This window comes from Bufo bufo, chromosome 2 (genome assembly GCF_905171765.1).
Source record: "Bufo bufo chromosome 2, aBufBuf1.1, whole genome shotgun sequence".
NCBI classification, from domain to species: domain Eukaryota; kingdom Metazoa; phylum Chordata; class Amphibia; order Anura; family Bufonidae; genus Bufo; species Bufo bufo.
In genome coordinates, this window is record NC_053390.1 from 741,064,353 (window position 1) to 741,077,617 (window position 13,265).

A 13,265-nucleotide genomic window follows, 5' to 3' on the forward strand; every position below is an offset into this window, starting at 1 on the left:
TATGTTTTTTTTTCTAAAATGCTTTTATTGTGTAAAACAAAACAAAAAATAGATATATTAGGTATCGCATCCATAACGACCTGCTCTATAAAAATCACACACTTATCCCCAAAGGTGAATGCTGTAAAAAAATAAAAACTGTGCGAAAAGAACACATTTTTTGTCTACTTGTCCCATAAAGTGTAATATTGAATGATCGGCAGATCGGCAGAAACATAGAAAAAATATGTCTTTCATAAAATGGAGAAACAAAAACATGATTTTTTTTCAAAAATGCTTTATTATGTAAAACTGAAACAAACAAACAAAAAAGTAGACCTGTCAGATGAACATTTAAAAAAAACAAAAATAAAAACTGTGCCAAAACTGTGTCATTTGTGGTAACCTTGCCTCACAAAAAGCGTAATATAAAGCGATCAAAAAATCATATGTACCCCAAAATAGTATTAATAAAACTGTCACCTTATCCCATAGTTTCCAAAATGGGTCACTTTTTGATTGTTTTTATGGTAGGGGGCTTCAAATGGTGTCTAAAAACCAGTCCAGCAAAATCTGCCCTCCAAATACCATCTGGCACTCCTTTCCCTCTGAGTCCTGCCGTGTGCCTTACAGCAGTTTACAACCACATGTGGGGTGTTTCTGTAAACTGCAGAATCAGGGTAATAGATATTGAGTTTTCTTTGGCTGTTAACCCTTTATGTGTTACAGGAAAAAAAATATTAAGATGGAAAATCTGCCAAAAAAGGGAAATTTAGAAATTTAATCTCCATATTCCTTTAATTTTTGGTGAAACACCTAAAGGGTTAACAAAGTTTGAGAAATCAATTTTGAATAACCTGAAGGGTGTAGTTTCTAAAGTTTGGTCATTTATGAGTGGTTTCTACTACATACGCCCCACAGAGTAACTTCATAACTAAACAGGTCCTTAAAAAAATGGGTTTTGGATTTAATAAAAATAATAATTAAGAATTGCTTCTAAAATTCTAAGCCTTCTAATGTCCTAAAAAATAAAATTACTTCTACAAAATTATGCCAACATAAAGTAGATAAATGGGAAATGTAAAGTAATAAGTATTTTGTGAGGTATCACTATCTGCCTTAGGCCTCTTGCACACAAACGTTTGTTTTGTTTCCGTTTATGTTCCGTTTTTTGCGTTCCGTATACGGAACCATTAATTTCAATGGGTCCGCATAACTGTAACACCCCAGAGTTGTGTTACTAAACTTTTTTACCTCGCTACAATCTCATAAAAGCATTTACCTTGTCATCTCATGTAATTTCACATTATATCCTCACAACTGTGCATTATAAACCATGTTAAGTGTATATTGCTGTAATTTCCATGTTCACCAGCAGGAGGCAGCAATGTGTTAGCAAGGACTTAGGTTTAGTTTAGTACACCTAAACTGGAATATTTTGTTTCGGCTTAGCCCCCCCCCCCCCCCCTCTTTGAGCAGAGTGGGCTATGCCCACATCCTGCAGCATGGGGAGGAAAGGAAGTTAGAGTGAGTGTAGCCCACCCCCTGCTAGGGGTAGGGTGTGCATGTTAGGAGCTCCCTGAGATAGAGAGGAAAGCCAGGATCTTGTCTCGGCTCCCCATCCCCAGCCTGAGCCCTGCAGCCTCGGTTGGATGACAAGCAAGCAGACAACTCCAGTTCCAGGACGACAGCATTCCCTGAGAAGATAACTGTGAGTAAAGTCCAGAGACCCAGGAGAAGCCATATTCCTCCTCAGCTAGCCAGTCCCCATACAGCAGAAGATAGAGAGTGCAGAAGTCAAATTCCTGCCACAGTATAGAGCTAACAAAGCAGATATCCCTTCCTGCAAGCTCCAGGTTGATAGAGCAGAAGATAAATTCCTGCCAACCATTGCCAATACCTGCTGGGACCTAAGACAAAAGCTGTATCTTGCTTGGATGAAAGTTATCCTCAGTAAAGACAAATTTGAACTTTATCAAAGGTCTGGATCTCAATTTCTGCTGCAAATTCCTCTATTACTCTTATTATCACTACACTCACCTGGGGCGCGAGTTATACCATCCTTGGAAGGGCCCTGTGACAGTACCCTGCGCACGCTGCAATTGGCGTCACAAACAAAACTATAGACTATCATACCCATATCCCGACCCACTGCATAATTTGGCGTCAGCGTAATCATTACCACCTATCCGGCTCTATTGCATCGACCACTACAGTCCAGATCCATTTTTTGTGGACCGCAAAATACTGAAAAAGCCATATGGTCGTGTGCAAGAGGCCTTAAAAGCAGAGAAATTAAAATTTAGAAAATTAATTTTTTTCCCACATTTTCTGTAAATTTAGGATTTGTTTTATAAATTAAGGTGATTTATATTGACTCAAATTTACCACTATCATGAAGTACAATGTGTCACGAGAAAACAATCTCAGAATGGCTTGGATAAGTCAAAGTTTTCCAAAGTTATTACTACATAAAGTGACATGTCAGATTAGTAAAAATCGGCCTGGTCCTTAAGGTAAAAAAAATGGCAATGTCCTTAAACGGTTAAAGAGAATCTGGCATCATAAACCAAAAAATCTACTGTAATATGTGGATAGATGAAAACACACAGATTCCGTATATTTTTTGGTTATCTTTCAACTTGATTACCCTGTAGTATGCCTATAAATAGCCCGTGCCCGGTATGTGCCCTGTATGCTGATTATGTCATTTAGGGGCGGACATACTATATGTCCAACCAGTGCAGCTGCACAAAGGCACAGTAGGAAAGGTGCCCCACTTCCACCATAAAATTATCTTACTACTGTATGTAAAGCCTGTATTACACAGGCCGATTGAGCAAGCAATTGTTGGGAGGGAAGCGTTCAATCCCGGTAATCTCCTGCTCGCTAGTGGAGGAGAACGCTGCTATTAAATGCAACAATCTCCTGTGCAGCACGGACAGGAGTGATCGCTATGCCATCGCTCATCCCCATACTGTCTAGTGGTTTGCCTCCAGCAGAATGCTATTAGACAGCATGATCTGCCGCCGGCAAGAGCTGATTTTTAATATGCTCAAAAATTAGAATTGCCCGATGAACGAGTTTACATCCTGGGACCCGAGCAGAGCAGCGGAGGTGAGAGAGCGCAGGAGCTGGGAGTAAGCGCCGGGAAGCAGGTACAGTAAATATGCTTCCCATCGCAGGTCAGCCCCCAAATGTGTACAACCTCTTTAACCATGCTTTATTCGTACATGATGACAGAACATATTGTATTTATCAATGTGCCCTTTGTCATCGTTATACCAGTCAGCTACACTCTTGTATATTCCAATATTTTGTCATAATGTAACATATCTGTTTTAACCACTTCCCATCTGGGCCATTTGCCCCCTTCCTGACCAGGCCTAATTTTGCAAATCTGACATATGTCACTTTATGTGGTATGTGGTAATAGCTTTGGATCGCTTTTACTTATCCAAGCCATTCAGAGATTGATTTCTCGTGACACATTGTACTTCATGACAGTCATAAATTTGAGTCAATATATTTCACCTTTATTTATGAAAAAATCCCAAATTTACCAAATATTTGGAAAAATTTGCAATTTTCTAAATTTTTATTTCTCTGCTTTTAAAACAGAAAGTGATTTCTCATAAAATATTTATAACTTAACATTCCGCATATGTCTCCTTTATGTTGGCATCATTTTGTAAATGTCATTTTATTTTTTTAGGACGTTAGAAGGCTTAGGCTACTTTCACACTTGCGTTTGGTGCGGATCCGTCTGGTATCTGCACAGACGGATCCGCACCTATAATGCAAACGCTTGCATCTGTTCAGAACGGATCCGTCTGCATAACAGCTTTTTCAGACGGTATATCCTAACACAGAGGCGTTCCCATGGTCATGGGGACGCTTCAAGTTAGAATATACTAAGAACTGTGTACATAACTGCCCACTGCTGCCTGGCAGCACCTGATCTCTTACAGGGGGCTATGATACGCACAATTAATTAATTGTGCGTATCATAGCCCCCTGTAAGAGATCAGGTGCTGCCAGGCAGCAGGGGGCAGACCCCCCTCCCTCCCCAGTTTTAAATTCATTGGTGGCCAGTGCGGCCCTCCTCCCTCCCCAGTATTAAATTCATTGGTGGCCAGTGCGGCCCCCCCTCCCTCCCTAGTATTAAATTCATTAGTGGCCAGTGCGGCCCCCCCTCCCTCCCCTGTATTAAATTCATTGGTGGCCAGTGCGTCCCCCCCTCCCTCGCATTAAATTCATTGGTGGCCAGTGCGGCCTCCCTTCCCCCCCCTAATTAAAATCACCCCCTCCCCATCATTGGTGGCAGTGGAGAGTCCCGATCGGAGTCCTAGTTTAATCGCTGGGGCTCCGATCGGTTACCATGGCAACCAGGACGCTACTGCAGTCCTGGCTGCCATGGTTACTTAGCAATTTTAGAAGCATTATACTTACCTGCGCTGTCTGTGACCGGCCGGTCGCTCCTCTTACTGGTAAGTGAAAGGTCTGTGCGGCGCATTGCTTATAGCACAGACCTGTCACTTACCAGTAGGAGGAGCGCCCGGCCGGCCACAGACAGCGCAGGTAAGTATGATGCTTCTAAAATTGCTAAGTAACCATGGCAGCCAGGACTGCAGTGGCATCCTGGTTGCCATGGTAACCGATCGGAGCCCCAGCGATTAAACTGGGACTCCGATCGGAACTCTCCACTGCCACCAATGATGGGGAGGGGGTGATTTTAATTAAAGGGGGGGGAGAGGGGAGGCCGCACTGGCCACCAATGAATTTAATACTGGGGAGGGAGGGAGGGGGGGCCGCACTGGCCACCAATGAATTTAATACTGGGGAGGGAGGGAGGGGGGGCCGCACTGGCCACCAATGAATTTAATATAGGGGAGGGAGGGGGGGCCGCACTGGCCACCAATGAATTTAATACTGGGGAGGGGGGGCAACACTGGCCACCAATGAATTTAATACTGGGGAGGGAGGGGGGCCGCACTGGCCACCAATGAATTTAAAACTGGGGAGGGAGGGGGGTCTGGCCCCTGCTGCCTGGCACCACCTGATCTCTTACAGGGGGATATGATACGCACAATTAACCCCTGGCACCTGAGGGGTTAATTGTGCTGATCACAGCCCCCTGTAAGAGATCGGGTGCTGACAGGCAGCAGGGGGCAGTTATGTACACAGTTCTTAGTATATTCTAACTTGAAGCGTCCCCATCACTATGGGAACGCCTCTGTGTTAGAATATACTGTCGGATCTGAGTTTTCACGATCTAACTCAAATCCGATGGTATATTCTAACATAGAGGCGTTCCCATGGTGATGGGGACGCTTCAAGTTAAAATACACCATCGGATTGGAGAAAACTCCGATCCGATGGTATATTAATAGGGACTCCTGACTTTACATTGAAAGTCAATGGGGGACGGATCCGTTTGCATTTGCACCATATTGTGTCAACGTCAAACGGATCCGTCCCCATTGACTTGCATTGTAAGTCAGGACGGATCCGCTTGGCTCCGCACGGCCAGACGGACACCAAAACGCTGCAAGCTTGGTGTCCGCCTCCAGAGCGGAATGGAGGCGGAACAGAGCCAAACTGATGCATTCTGAACGGATCCTTATCCATTCAGAATGCATTGGGGATGAACGGATCAGTTCGGGGCCGCTTGTGAGAGCCCTCAAACGGATCTCACAAGCGGAATCCCAAACGCAAGTGTGAAAGTAGCCTAATTTTAGAAGCAATTTTTAACATTTATAAGAAAATTGCAAAAACCCACTTTTTAAGGACCAGTTCAGGTGTGAAGTCACTTTGTGGGGCTTGCATAGTGGATACCCCCCATAAATGACCCCATTGTAGAAACTACACCCCTCAAGTTACTTAAAACTGATTTTACAAACTTTGTTAACCTTTTATTTTATTATATATATTTTATTATTTATATTTTTAAATTTCACTTTTTTGACAGATTTCCCATTTTAATCAATTTTTTTCTTTAACACATCGATGGTTAACAGCTAAACAAAACTCAATATTTATTACCCTGATTCTGCGGTTTACAGAAACACCCCACATATGGTCGTAAACTGATGTAAGGGCACACGGCAGGGCGGAGAAGAAAAGGAGCGCCATATGGTTTTTGGAAGGCAGATTTTGCTGAACTGGTTTTCAGATGCCATGTCCCATTTGAAGCCCCCCCTGATGCACCCTTACAGTAGAAACTCCCAAAAAGTGACCCCATTTTGGAAACTAGGGGATAAGGTTGCAGTTTTATTGTTACTATTTTGGGGTACATATGATTTTTAATTGTTCTATATTATATTTTTAGTGAGGCAAGGTAACAAAAAAATTGCTGTTTTGGCACTGTTTTTCTTTTTTCTTTTTAACAACATTCATCTGACAGGGTAGATCATGTGCTATTTTCATAGAGAAGGTTGTTACGGACGCAATGATATCAAATATGTCTACTTTTTTTGTTTGTTTCAGTTTTACATAATAAAGTATTTTAAAAAAATATATATGTTTTTGTGTCTACATATTCTGAATGCCATTTTTTTTATTTTTATGCAGATCGTCTTGTGCATTGGCTCATTTTTTGCAGGAAGAGTTGACGTTTTTATTGGTAACAATTTTGGGTACATATGATTTTTTGATCATTCATTATAACACTTTATGGGGCCAGGTGACCAAAAAATTAGTTGTTTTAGCACAGTTTTTATTTATTTTTACAGCGTTCACCTGAGGGGTTAAGTCATGTGACAGTTTTATAGAGCAGATCGTTACGGATGTAGCGATACCTAATATGTATACTTTTTTAAATTTATTTCACTTTAACACAATAGCATTTTTGAAACAATGAAATTATGTTTTAATGTGTCCATGTTCTGAGAGCTATAGTTTTTAAATTTTTTGAGTGATTTTCTTATATAGGGACTCATTTTTTGCGGGATGAGGTGACGGTTTTATTGGTACCATTTCGTGGGACAGCCTTTTTGATCCCCTTGGAGTTGCACTTTTTGTGATGTAAGGTGACAAAAATAGCTTTTTTTGACAGCTTTTTTTATTTTATGGTGTGGTGGATCATGTGATATATTTATAGAGCCGGTCGCGGCAAAACCAAATATGTCTATTTTATTTATATTTTTTCTATAAAATATTATTATTTTTTATTATTAATTAATTGGGGGAATTTTTTTTTTTATATGTGAAACCTTTTTTATTTATTTTTTTATTTTACACTTTGCGTCCCCCTTAAGGTCATACAAGACTTCGGGGGGGAAATTTAACTTCACTTTTTTTTTTTTTCACTATTGATTTCTCCTGTAACTGGGGCTGACAACGCTATAGAACGCTATACAACGCTATACAACGCTGCACAGCCTCAGTGCAGGGCTGATCGAGATCTGTAGAAGACCTGACAGCTCCTTCACTCTCCGACCCCAGTGGTCGCTGTGTATACAGCGATCTAGAAGGCAGGGACACCTGGGAACTGTCCCTGCCTTCTCTCTGGGTTGCCCTGCTCTCACTGACAGCAGGCAACCCGCTCTGCAGATGCACGATTAGCGTGCAGCTGCCATCTCTGAATGGACGTTCAGAAACGTCCATTCATAGATAGAGATCCACCTCCCAGACGTTTATAGTCAACGGGTGGACGGGAGGTGGTTAAAATACTGTATTTGTCAATCATGTAGCTTTATGAGTATACTGTAGATAATATAGTATCATGACCTGCAGTCCTATGTAAAACCACAGTCATCATTGTCTGCACAGATAATGTAATTGTTACCTGCAGTCCTGTTACACCACAGATAACGCTGGGATTAGAGGGGCAAGGTGCCAGTGCCTGAGGGCCACAGAACAGGAAGAGGAGGCCCACAGCCGACAGCAGTGTGAATACTGTCTCAGGGCAGCCTGGGCAGGCTTCATAGTCTTGGAGCCATAAACCATTCATTGGGGCAGCCGCAGACTAGTACCTCCTGTCCTGTAGAGCAGTTTCTGTCCATAAATATGATTTTAGTGAGTGGAGAGGAGAAGAGGTAGAGGCGCAGATCCCGTATAGACTGACTCACTGCAGGAGGCAGCTCTGGTGCTCTGCTCCCACTGTCCGAAACCTCTTTCTTGTGATGTCATGCGAGACATGTTCAGAAGACTATGCCCGCCCCGATGCCTCCTCCATCCTCGGCACCCGGGGCATATGCACCCACTTGCAACAGCCCTCCCCCCCTTCCCCCGCTATGCCCCTGGGTACATCATTCTGTGAACCAGGTTTGATATGTATATTCTGTAAAGAATGTCATTATATGTATTATTTGTGATATTTAAAAAAAAGTTTATTTTTGTGAACATACTTATTTACTCCTTCTAACAACTCATGTTCCAGAGAATCATTTGCATATGATGATGTCATAATTACATTTTCCACCAATGCAATGGCTTATTTGTTTTGGATCCTAATTTGCATATTCATATGATATTATTACAATTAAATTTTCCACCAATCCAATTGCTTGTTTCAGAGCCTCATTTGCATATTCTGATGATGTCATAAAGACATTGTCTCTTAACCGGCGCCTGATGCTATAACCTGTGCAGTGCTGTTGTCTTCTCAGTGGGACATAGTTCTGCTCTCTTGCGTCCTTAGTGATTATTTGCTACAGGAAGCGATTTTACTAAAGATGTCTGGTTCTACCCAGACCATGTGGCTTCTACTGCTCGTAACATCTGTCTTCATCGGACAGTCTCTCTGTTGCATACCATGCGACTCCAGAGGGAAAATGGCTATGGAAGAATTCAACACCTTTATCAAAAGCCAAGTCGATGACATTGACTCAATAGAAGCCTATGTCAACATCAAGCGGTTTGCCAAAGTCACCGAGAAAAAAGTCCTGAACTACCTTGAGGATGAAGTCGGCATACTGGGTACTTATATTATTACTATTATCTCCATTTCATATAATCTATAGATAGATAGATAATTATTGTACCATTATTTTCCTTCCAGATAAATATGCTATATCCGAAATTGCGTCTGAATATAAAAAATCTGTGGACGTCATCCAGGATATAGATTTTAAGGGTAAGTACAATATTTTATACGTAGGTGGAAATTCTACTTCTCTTATTAATAGGAATTAGTGTGTTGGGGGCTCAGACTGATAGATGAGGGGATCGGACTCTCATTCTTCTCCTCTTTATATATCTTAGAGATCCAGCTTCTTCACATCATTGGACTCCATTTCCAGCGACTCAAAGAAAAGCTCAAGGTTATCGTCCAGGACTCAAACCAACGTAAGTGGAATCTTCTTCTGTCTACCATTGTACTTATCTTCTACGTGTCTGGTAGGTTGTCAGAGAGGATGTTTTCAACTTGTTTTCCTTTCCCTACAGCCTAGTGACAGGAGGGAGCGATTGTAATAAAATGTTCTATACTGGGAATTGCTATGCGTGCAGTTTTCTTTTGTATTATTGCAGGGTTATAGATAGAGCCCTCATATACAGGGGATTTCTGTTCTCTATTGTTCTCTATTAGTAATTCTGCTTTTCTTCATTTCTCACTTTTAGGGAGGTGTCCAAATAAACAAGGTGAGTTCTTCTAGATATAACACCTGCTATAATATGACATATAAATGTATTACACACACAGGCCTCTTGTAGTAATAGTAATGTAGACCCAAACTAGAGATCCCCACAGCCACCAATCAGATCACTGCTGTTATCTCCTACCCTGTACTGGACATATGAAAGCCAGCACCTGATTGGCTGCCAGGAATGTTTGCACTAGGAGCTGCTGCGTTCTATAGAGGCCCGGACCGTTCTGGGGCGGCTCAGAGATTTCTGTCAATGGAAATCTAGAAAACAAAGTGACGAACACAGAGGCACTGACATCATGTAATAATAAGGAGACCCAGAGATTAGAGGTTTCTGAGTCTGACAATGAGAACGGTCAGTAATGTTTTCTTTCTTCTCCATTCCTCAGGTGCAGACAGCTGTGGTAAGTACATTTTATACCAGATTCAGCTTCTTGTCATTATTATTATTATCATCTATAAGATTGGACGGTTATAACACAAGTGCATTTCCCCAGGATTAATGGTGCAAACCTACATCAACTGTCAGACCTGCGCCGAGGAGAAGGTTGTCTGCGCCGGGGGCCCTCCAAAAAATCAAGGTACAGTATAAGATTTTTATCATAGGCCAGAGTAACTAGAATTACACTACACTGCGTGCAGAATTATTAGGCAAATGAGTATTTTGACCACATCACCCTCTTTATGCATGTTGTCTTACTCCAAGCTGTATAGGCTCGAAAGCCTACTACCAATTAAGCATATTAGGTGATGTGCATCTCTGTAATGAGAAGGGGTGTGGTCTAATGACATCAACACCCTATATTAGGTGTGCATAATTATTAGGCAACTTCCTTTCCTTTGGCAAAATGGGTCAAAAGAAGGACTTGACAGGCTCAGAAAAGTAAAAAATAGTGAGATATCTTGCAGAGGGATGCAGCACTCTTAAAATTGCAAAGCTTCTGAAGCGTGATCATCGAACAATCAAGCGTTTCATTCAAAATAGTCAACAGGGTCGCAAGAAGCGTGTGGAAAAACCAAGGCGCAAAATAACTGCCCATGAACTGAGAAAAGTCAAGCGTGCAGCTGCCAAGATGCCACTTGCCACCAGTTTGGCCATATTTCAGAGCTGCAACATCACTGGAGTGCCCAAAAGCACAAGGTGTGCAATACTCAGAGACATGGCCAAGGTAAGAAAGGCTGAAAGACGACCACCACTGAACAAGACACACAAGCTGAAACGTCAAGACTGGGCCAAGAAATATCTCAAGACTGATTTTTCTAAGGTTTTATGGACTGATGAAATGAGAGTGAGTCTTGATGGGCCAGATGGATGGGCCCGTGGCTGGATTGGTAAAGGGCAGAGAGCTCCAGTCCGACTCAGACGCCAGCAAGGTGGAGGTGGAGTACTGGTTTGGGCTGGTATCATCAAAGATGAGCTTGTGGGGCCTTTTCGGGTTGAGGATGGAGTCAAGCTCAACTCCCAGTCCTACTGCCAGTTTCTGTAAGACACCTTCTTCAAGCAGTGGTACAGGAAGAAGTCTGCATCCTTCAAGAAAAACATGATTTTCATGCAGGACAATGCTCCATCACACGCGTCCAAGTACTCCACAGCGTGGCTGGCAAGAAAGGGTATAAAAGAAGAAAATCTAATGACATGGCCTCCTTGTTCACCTGATCTGAACCCCATTGAGAACCTGTGGTCCATCATCAAATGTGAGATTTACAAGGAGGGAAAACAGTACACCTCTCTGAACAGTGTCTGGGAGGCTGTGGTTGCTGCTGCACGCAATGTTGATGGTGAACAGATCAAAACACTGACAGAATCCATGGATGGCAGGCTTTTGAGTGTCCTTGCAAAGAAAGGTGGCTATATTGGTCACTGATTTGTTTTTGTTTTGTTTTTGAATGTCAGAAATGTATATTTGTGAATGTTGAGATGCTATATTGGTTTCACTGGTAAAAATAAATAATTGAAATGGGTATATATTTGTTTTTTGTTAAGTTGCCTAATAATTATGCACAGTAATAGTCACCTGCACACACAGATATCCCCCTAAAATAGCTAAAACTAAAAACAAGCTAAAAACTACTTCCAAAAATATTCAGCTTTGATATTAATGAGTTTTTTGGGTTCATTGAGAACATGGTTGTTGTTCAATAATAAAATTAATCCTCAAAAATACAACTTGCCTAATAATTCTGCACTCCCTGTATATAATGCATGCCAATGGACCTTTCCCACTAGTGTGTGTAAACTGTGGGTACTGTGCCTATTATACAGAGGTGAGCAGCACTACATAGGCACTTTACACAGCACTCGCTGACTATTATATGATGTCTCCTCTTTTCACAGACTACTTGGAGAGATGCAGCTGCCTGTGCACCTCCAACAGATGTTTTGGTAAAGTAGAAGTTTATTTTCTTACATCTACATTCATATAGTACATTAGTAAATATGTAGGACCCCAAATCCTCACCGTACACTAAATATACCAGTCACTGGTATACACCAAACTTCCCAAAGCAGGAGGATATTTACATTAATATGATTCAGTCCATAAGCAGGCTAGAAGGGTGATTTGTGGCAGCCTGTACAGTATCCTGTCCATGTGCAGGTGACAGAGGGGTGATAGATACCAGCACATGATTATCATATTTATTCTAATATTATAAGTGTCTTTAATGCTCGGCTCACATTTCATTTCTTTCTTCTTTTCTCAGATCTGAAAACTGGACGGTCCTGCTCTCCATGTAAAGATCACAAGTCTCACCTGGCAGAGACTGTAAACTGTGGAGGTGAGGAGATAGCAGAATATAACCAGTTACTATCAGTCTCCTCTATGATGGCCGTATTTCCTATTAGGTCTTATAGAAGGAGACGTGTTATTGAGACAACCCCTAAATGTAGGACAGAATATCTACACAGTTACTGCTATAATATCTTCTTTCATTTTCCTGTTTTTCTAGAGATAAATATAAAAATCCCAGAATATGAAGAACTAATTCTGGACTGTACTTTTGAATGGTACGCAAGGCTGGAGGACACCTATAACAACGTGTTCACCCTGGTAAGTACAATGCAGGGTAAAATTGGGAGATTGTACAGTTTGAGTTATACGATTATAATGTTAAGGCAGCGCTTCCCAAACCTATTCCTTTCATTACTCAAAAACCACTTAGCAGAAAGTCCTTTCACCCAATATCATCACCAGGCTGCTCAATATGGTCTAAAATCAGACTTTCTGTCATGTCAGCAAATTATCATCAGCAATTTTCTAAATTTTTGTCCTAATGATATGACTATGTAAATTACATATATTATATTATAAATAGTTGTGATATCTGAGGCTCTAATAATTCTCCATATTTTTTCTATAGCCTCGTGAACACAATCCCAAAATCACCCGGGAGCCCTATCTTGTGATCAAGGGCGTACAGATGGGGGACTCCGGACGGTACACGTGTACCACCATCCTGGACTCTGAGGTGCCAGTGAGTAAGATCACCTATAACGTGGCAGGTAAGGACATATTATTACTGGCACTATGCTGAGTGGTATTTCTTAGATACGCGGGATTCATATCTACTTGTGGGTGATAATTAGTGAGAAAGGATCTAGTTCTGAAAATCTGAATTGTCACCTATAATGTGGGGCTATTTTACATTAGTATTTGTAAGGAAAAAACCTATAATGGAAAGATTTTAGCCATTTCT

General features: G+C 41.5%; 1 protein-coding gene across 1 annotated transcript; it reads left to right on the plus strand.

Moving 5' to 3' along the window:
- Nucleotides 1-8,755: 8,755 nt before the first annotated feature.
- LOC120991040 lies at nt 8,756-12,937 on the plus strand. Its single transcript, XM_040419932.1, has 10 exons — nt 8,756-8,901; nt 8,984-9,058; nt 9,187-9,270; nt 9,544-9,564; nt 9,959-9,973; nt 10,067-10,150; nt 11,905-11,952; nt 12,273-12,347; nt 12,519-12,635; nt 12,930-12,937. Exons 1-10 carry the CDS (start codon nt 8,757-8,759, stop codon nt 12,935-12,937), a joined length of 672 nt encoding a protein of 223 aa, XP_040275866.1. The 5' UTR covers nt 8,756.
- The last annotated feature ends 328 nt before the right edge of the window (nt 12,938-13,265 follow it).

What these genes read in the sequence shown, in the direction of transcription:
- LOC120991040 (XM_040419932.1), top strand. Translation starts at nt 8,757, where the DNA reads ATGGCTATGGAAGAATTCAACACCTTTATCAAAAGCCAAGTCGATGAC. An exon ending in GGGCCCTCCAAAAAATCAAG is followed by an intron (nt 10,151 to 11,904) that starts GTACAGTATAAG and finishes CTCTTTTCACAG; the next exon opens with ACTACTTGGAGAGATGCAGC. An exon ending in CACCTCCAACAGATGTTTTG is followed by an intron (nt 11,953 to 12,272) that starts GTAAAGTAGAAG and finishes TTCTTTTCTCAG; the next exon opens with ATCTGAAAACTGGACGGTCC.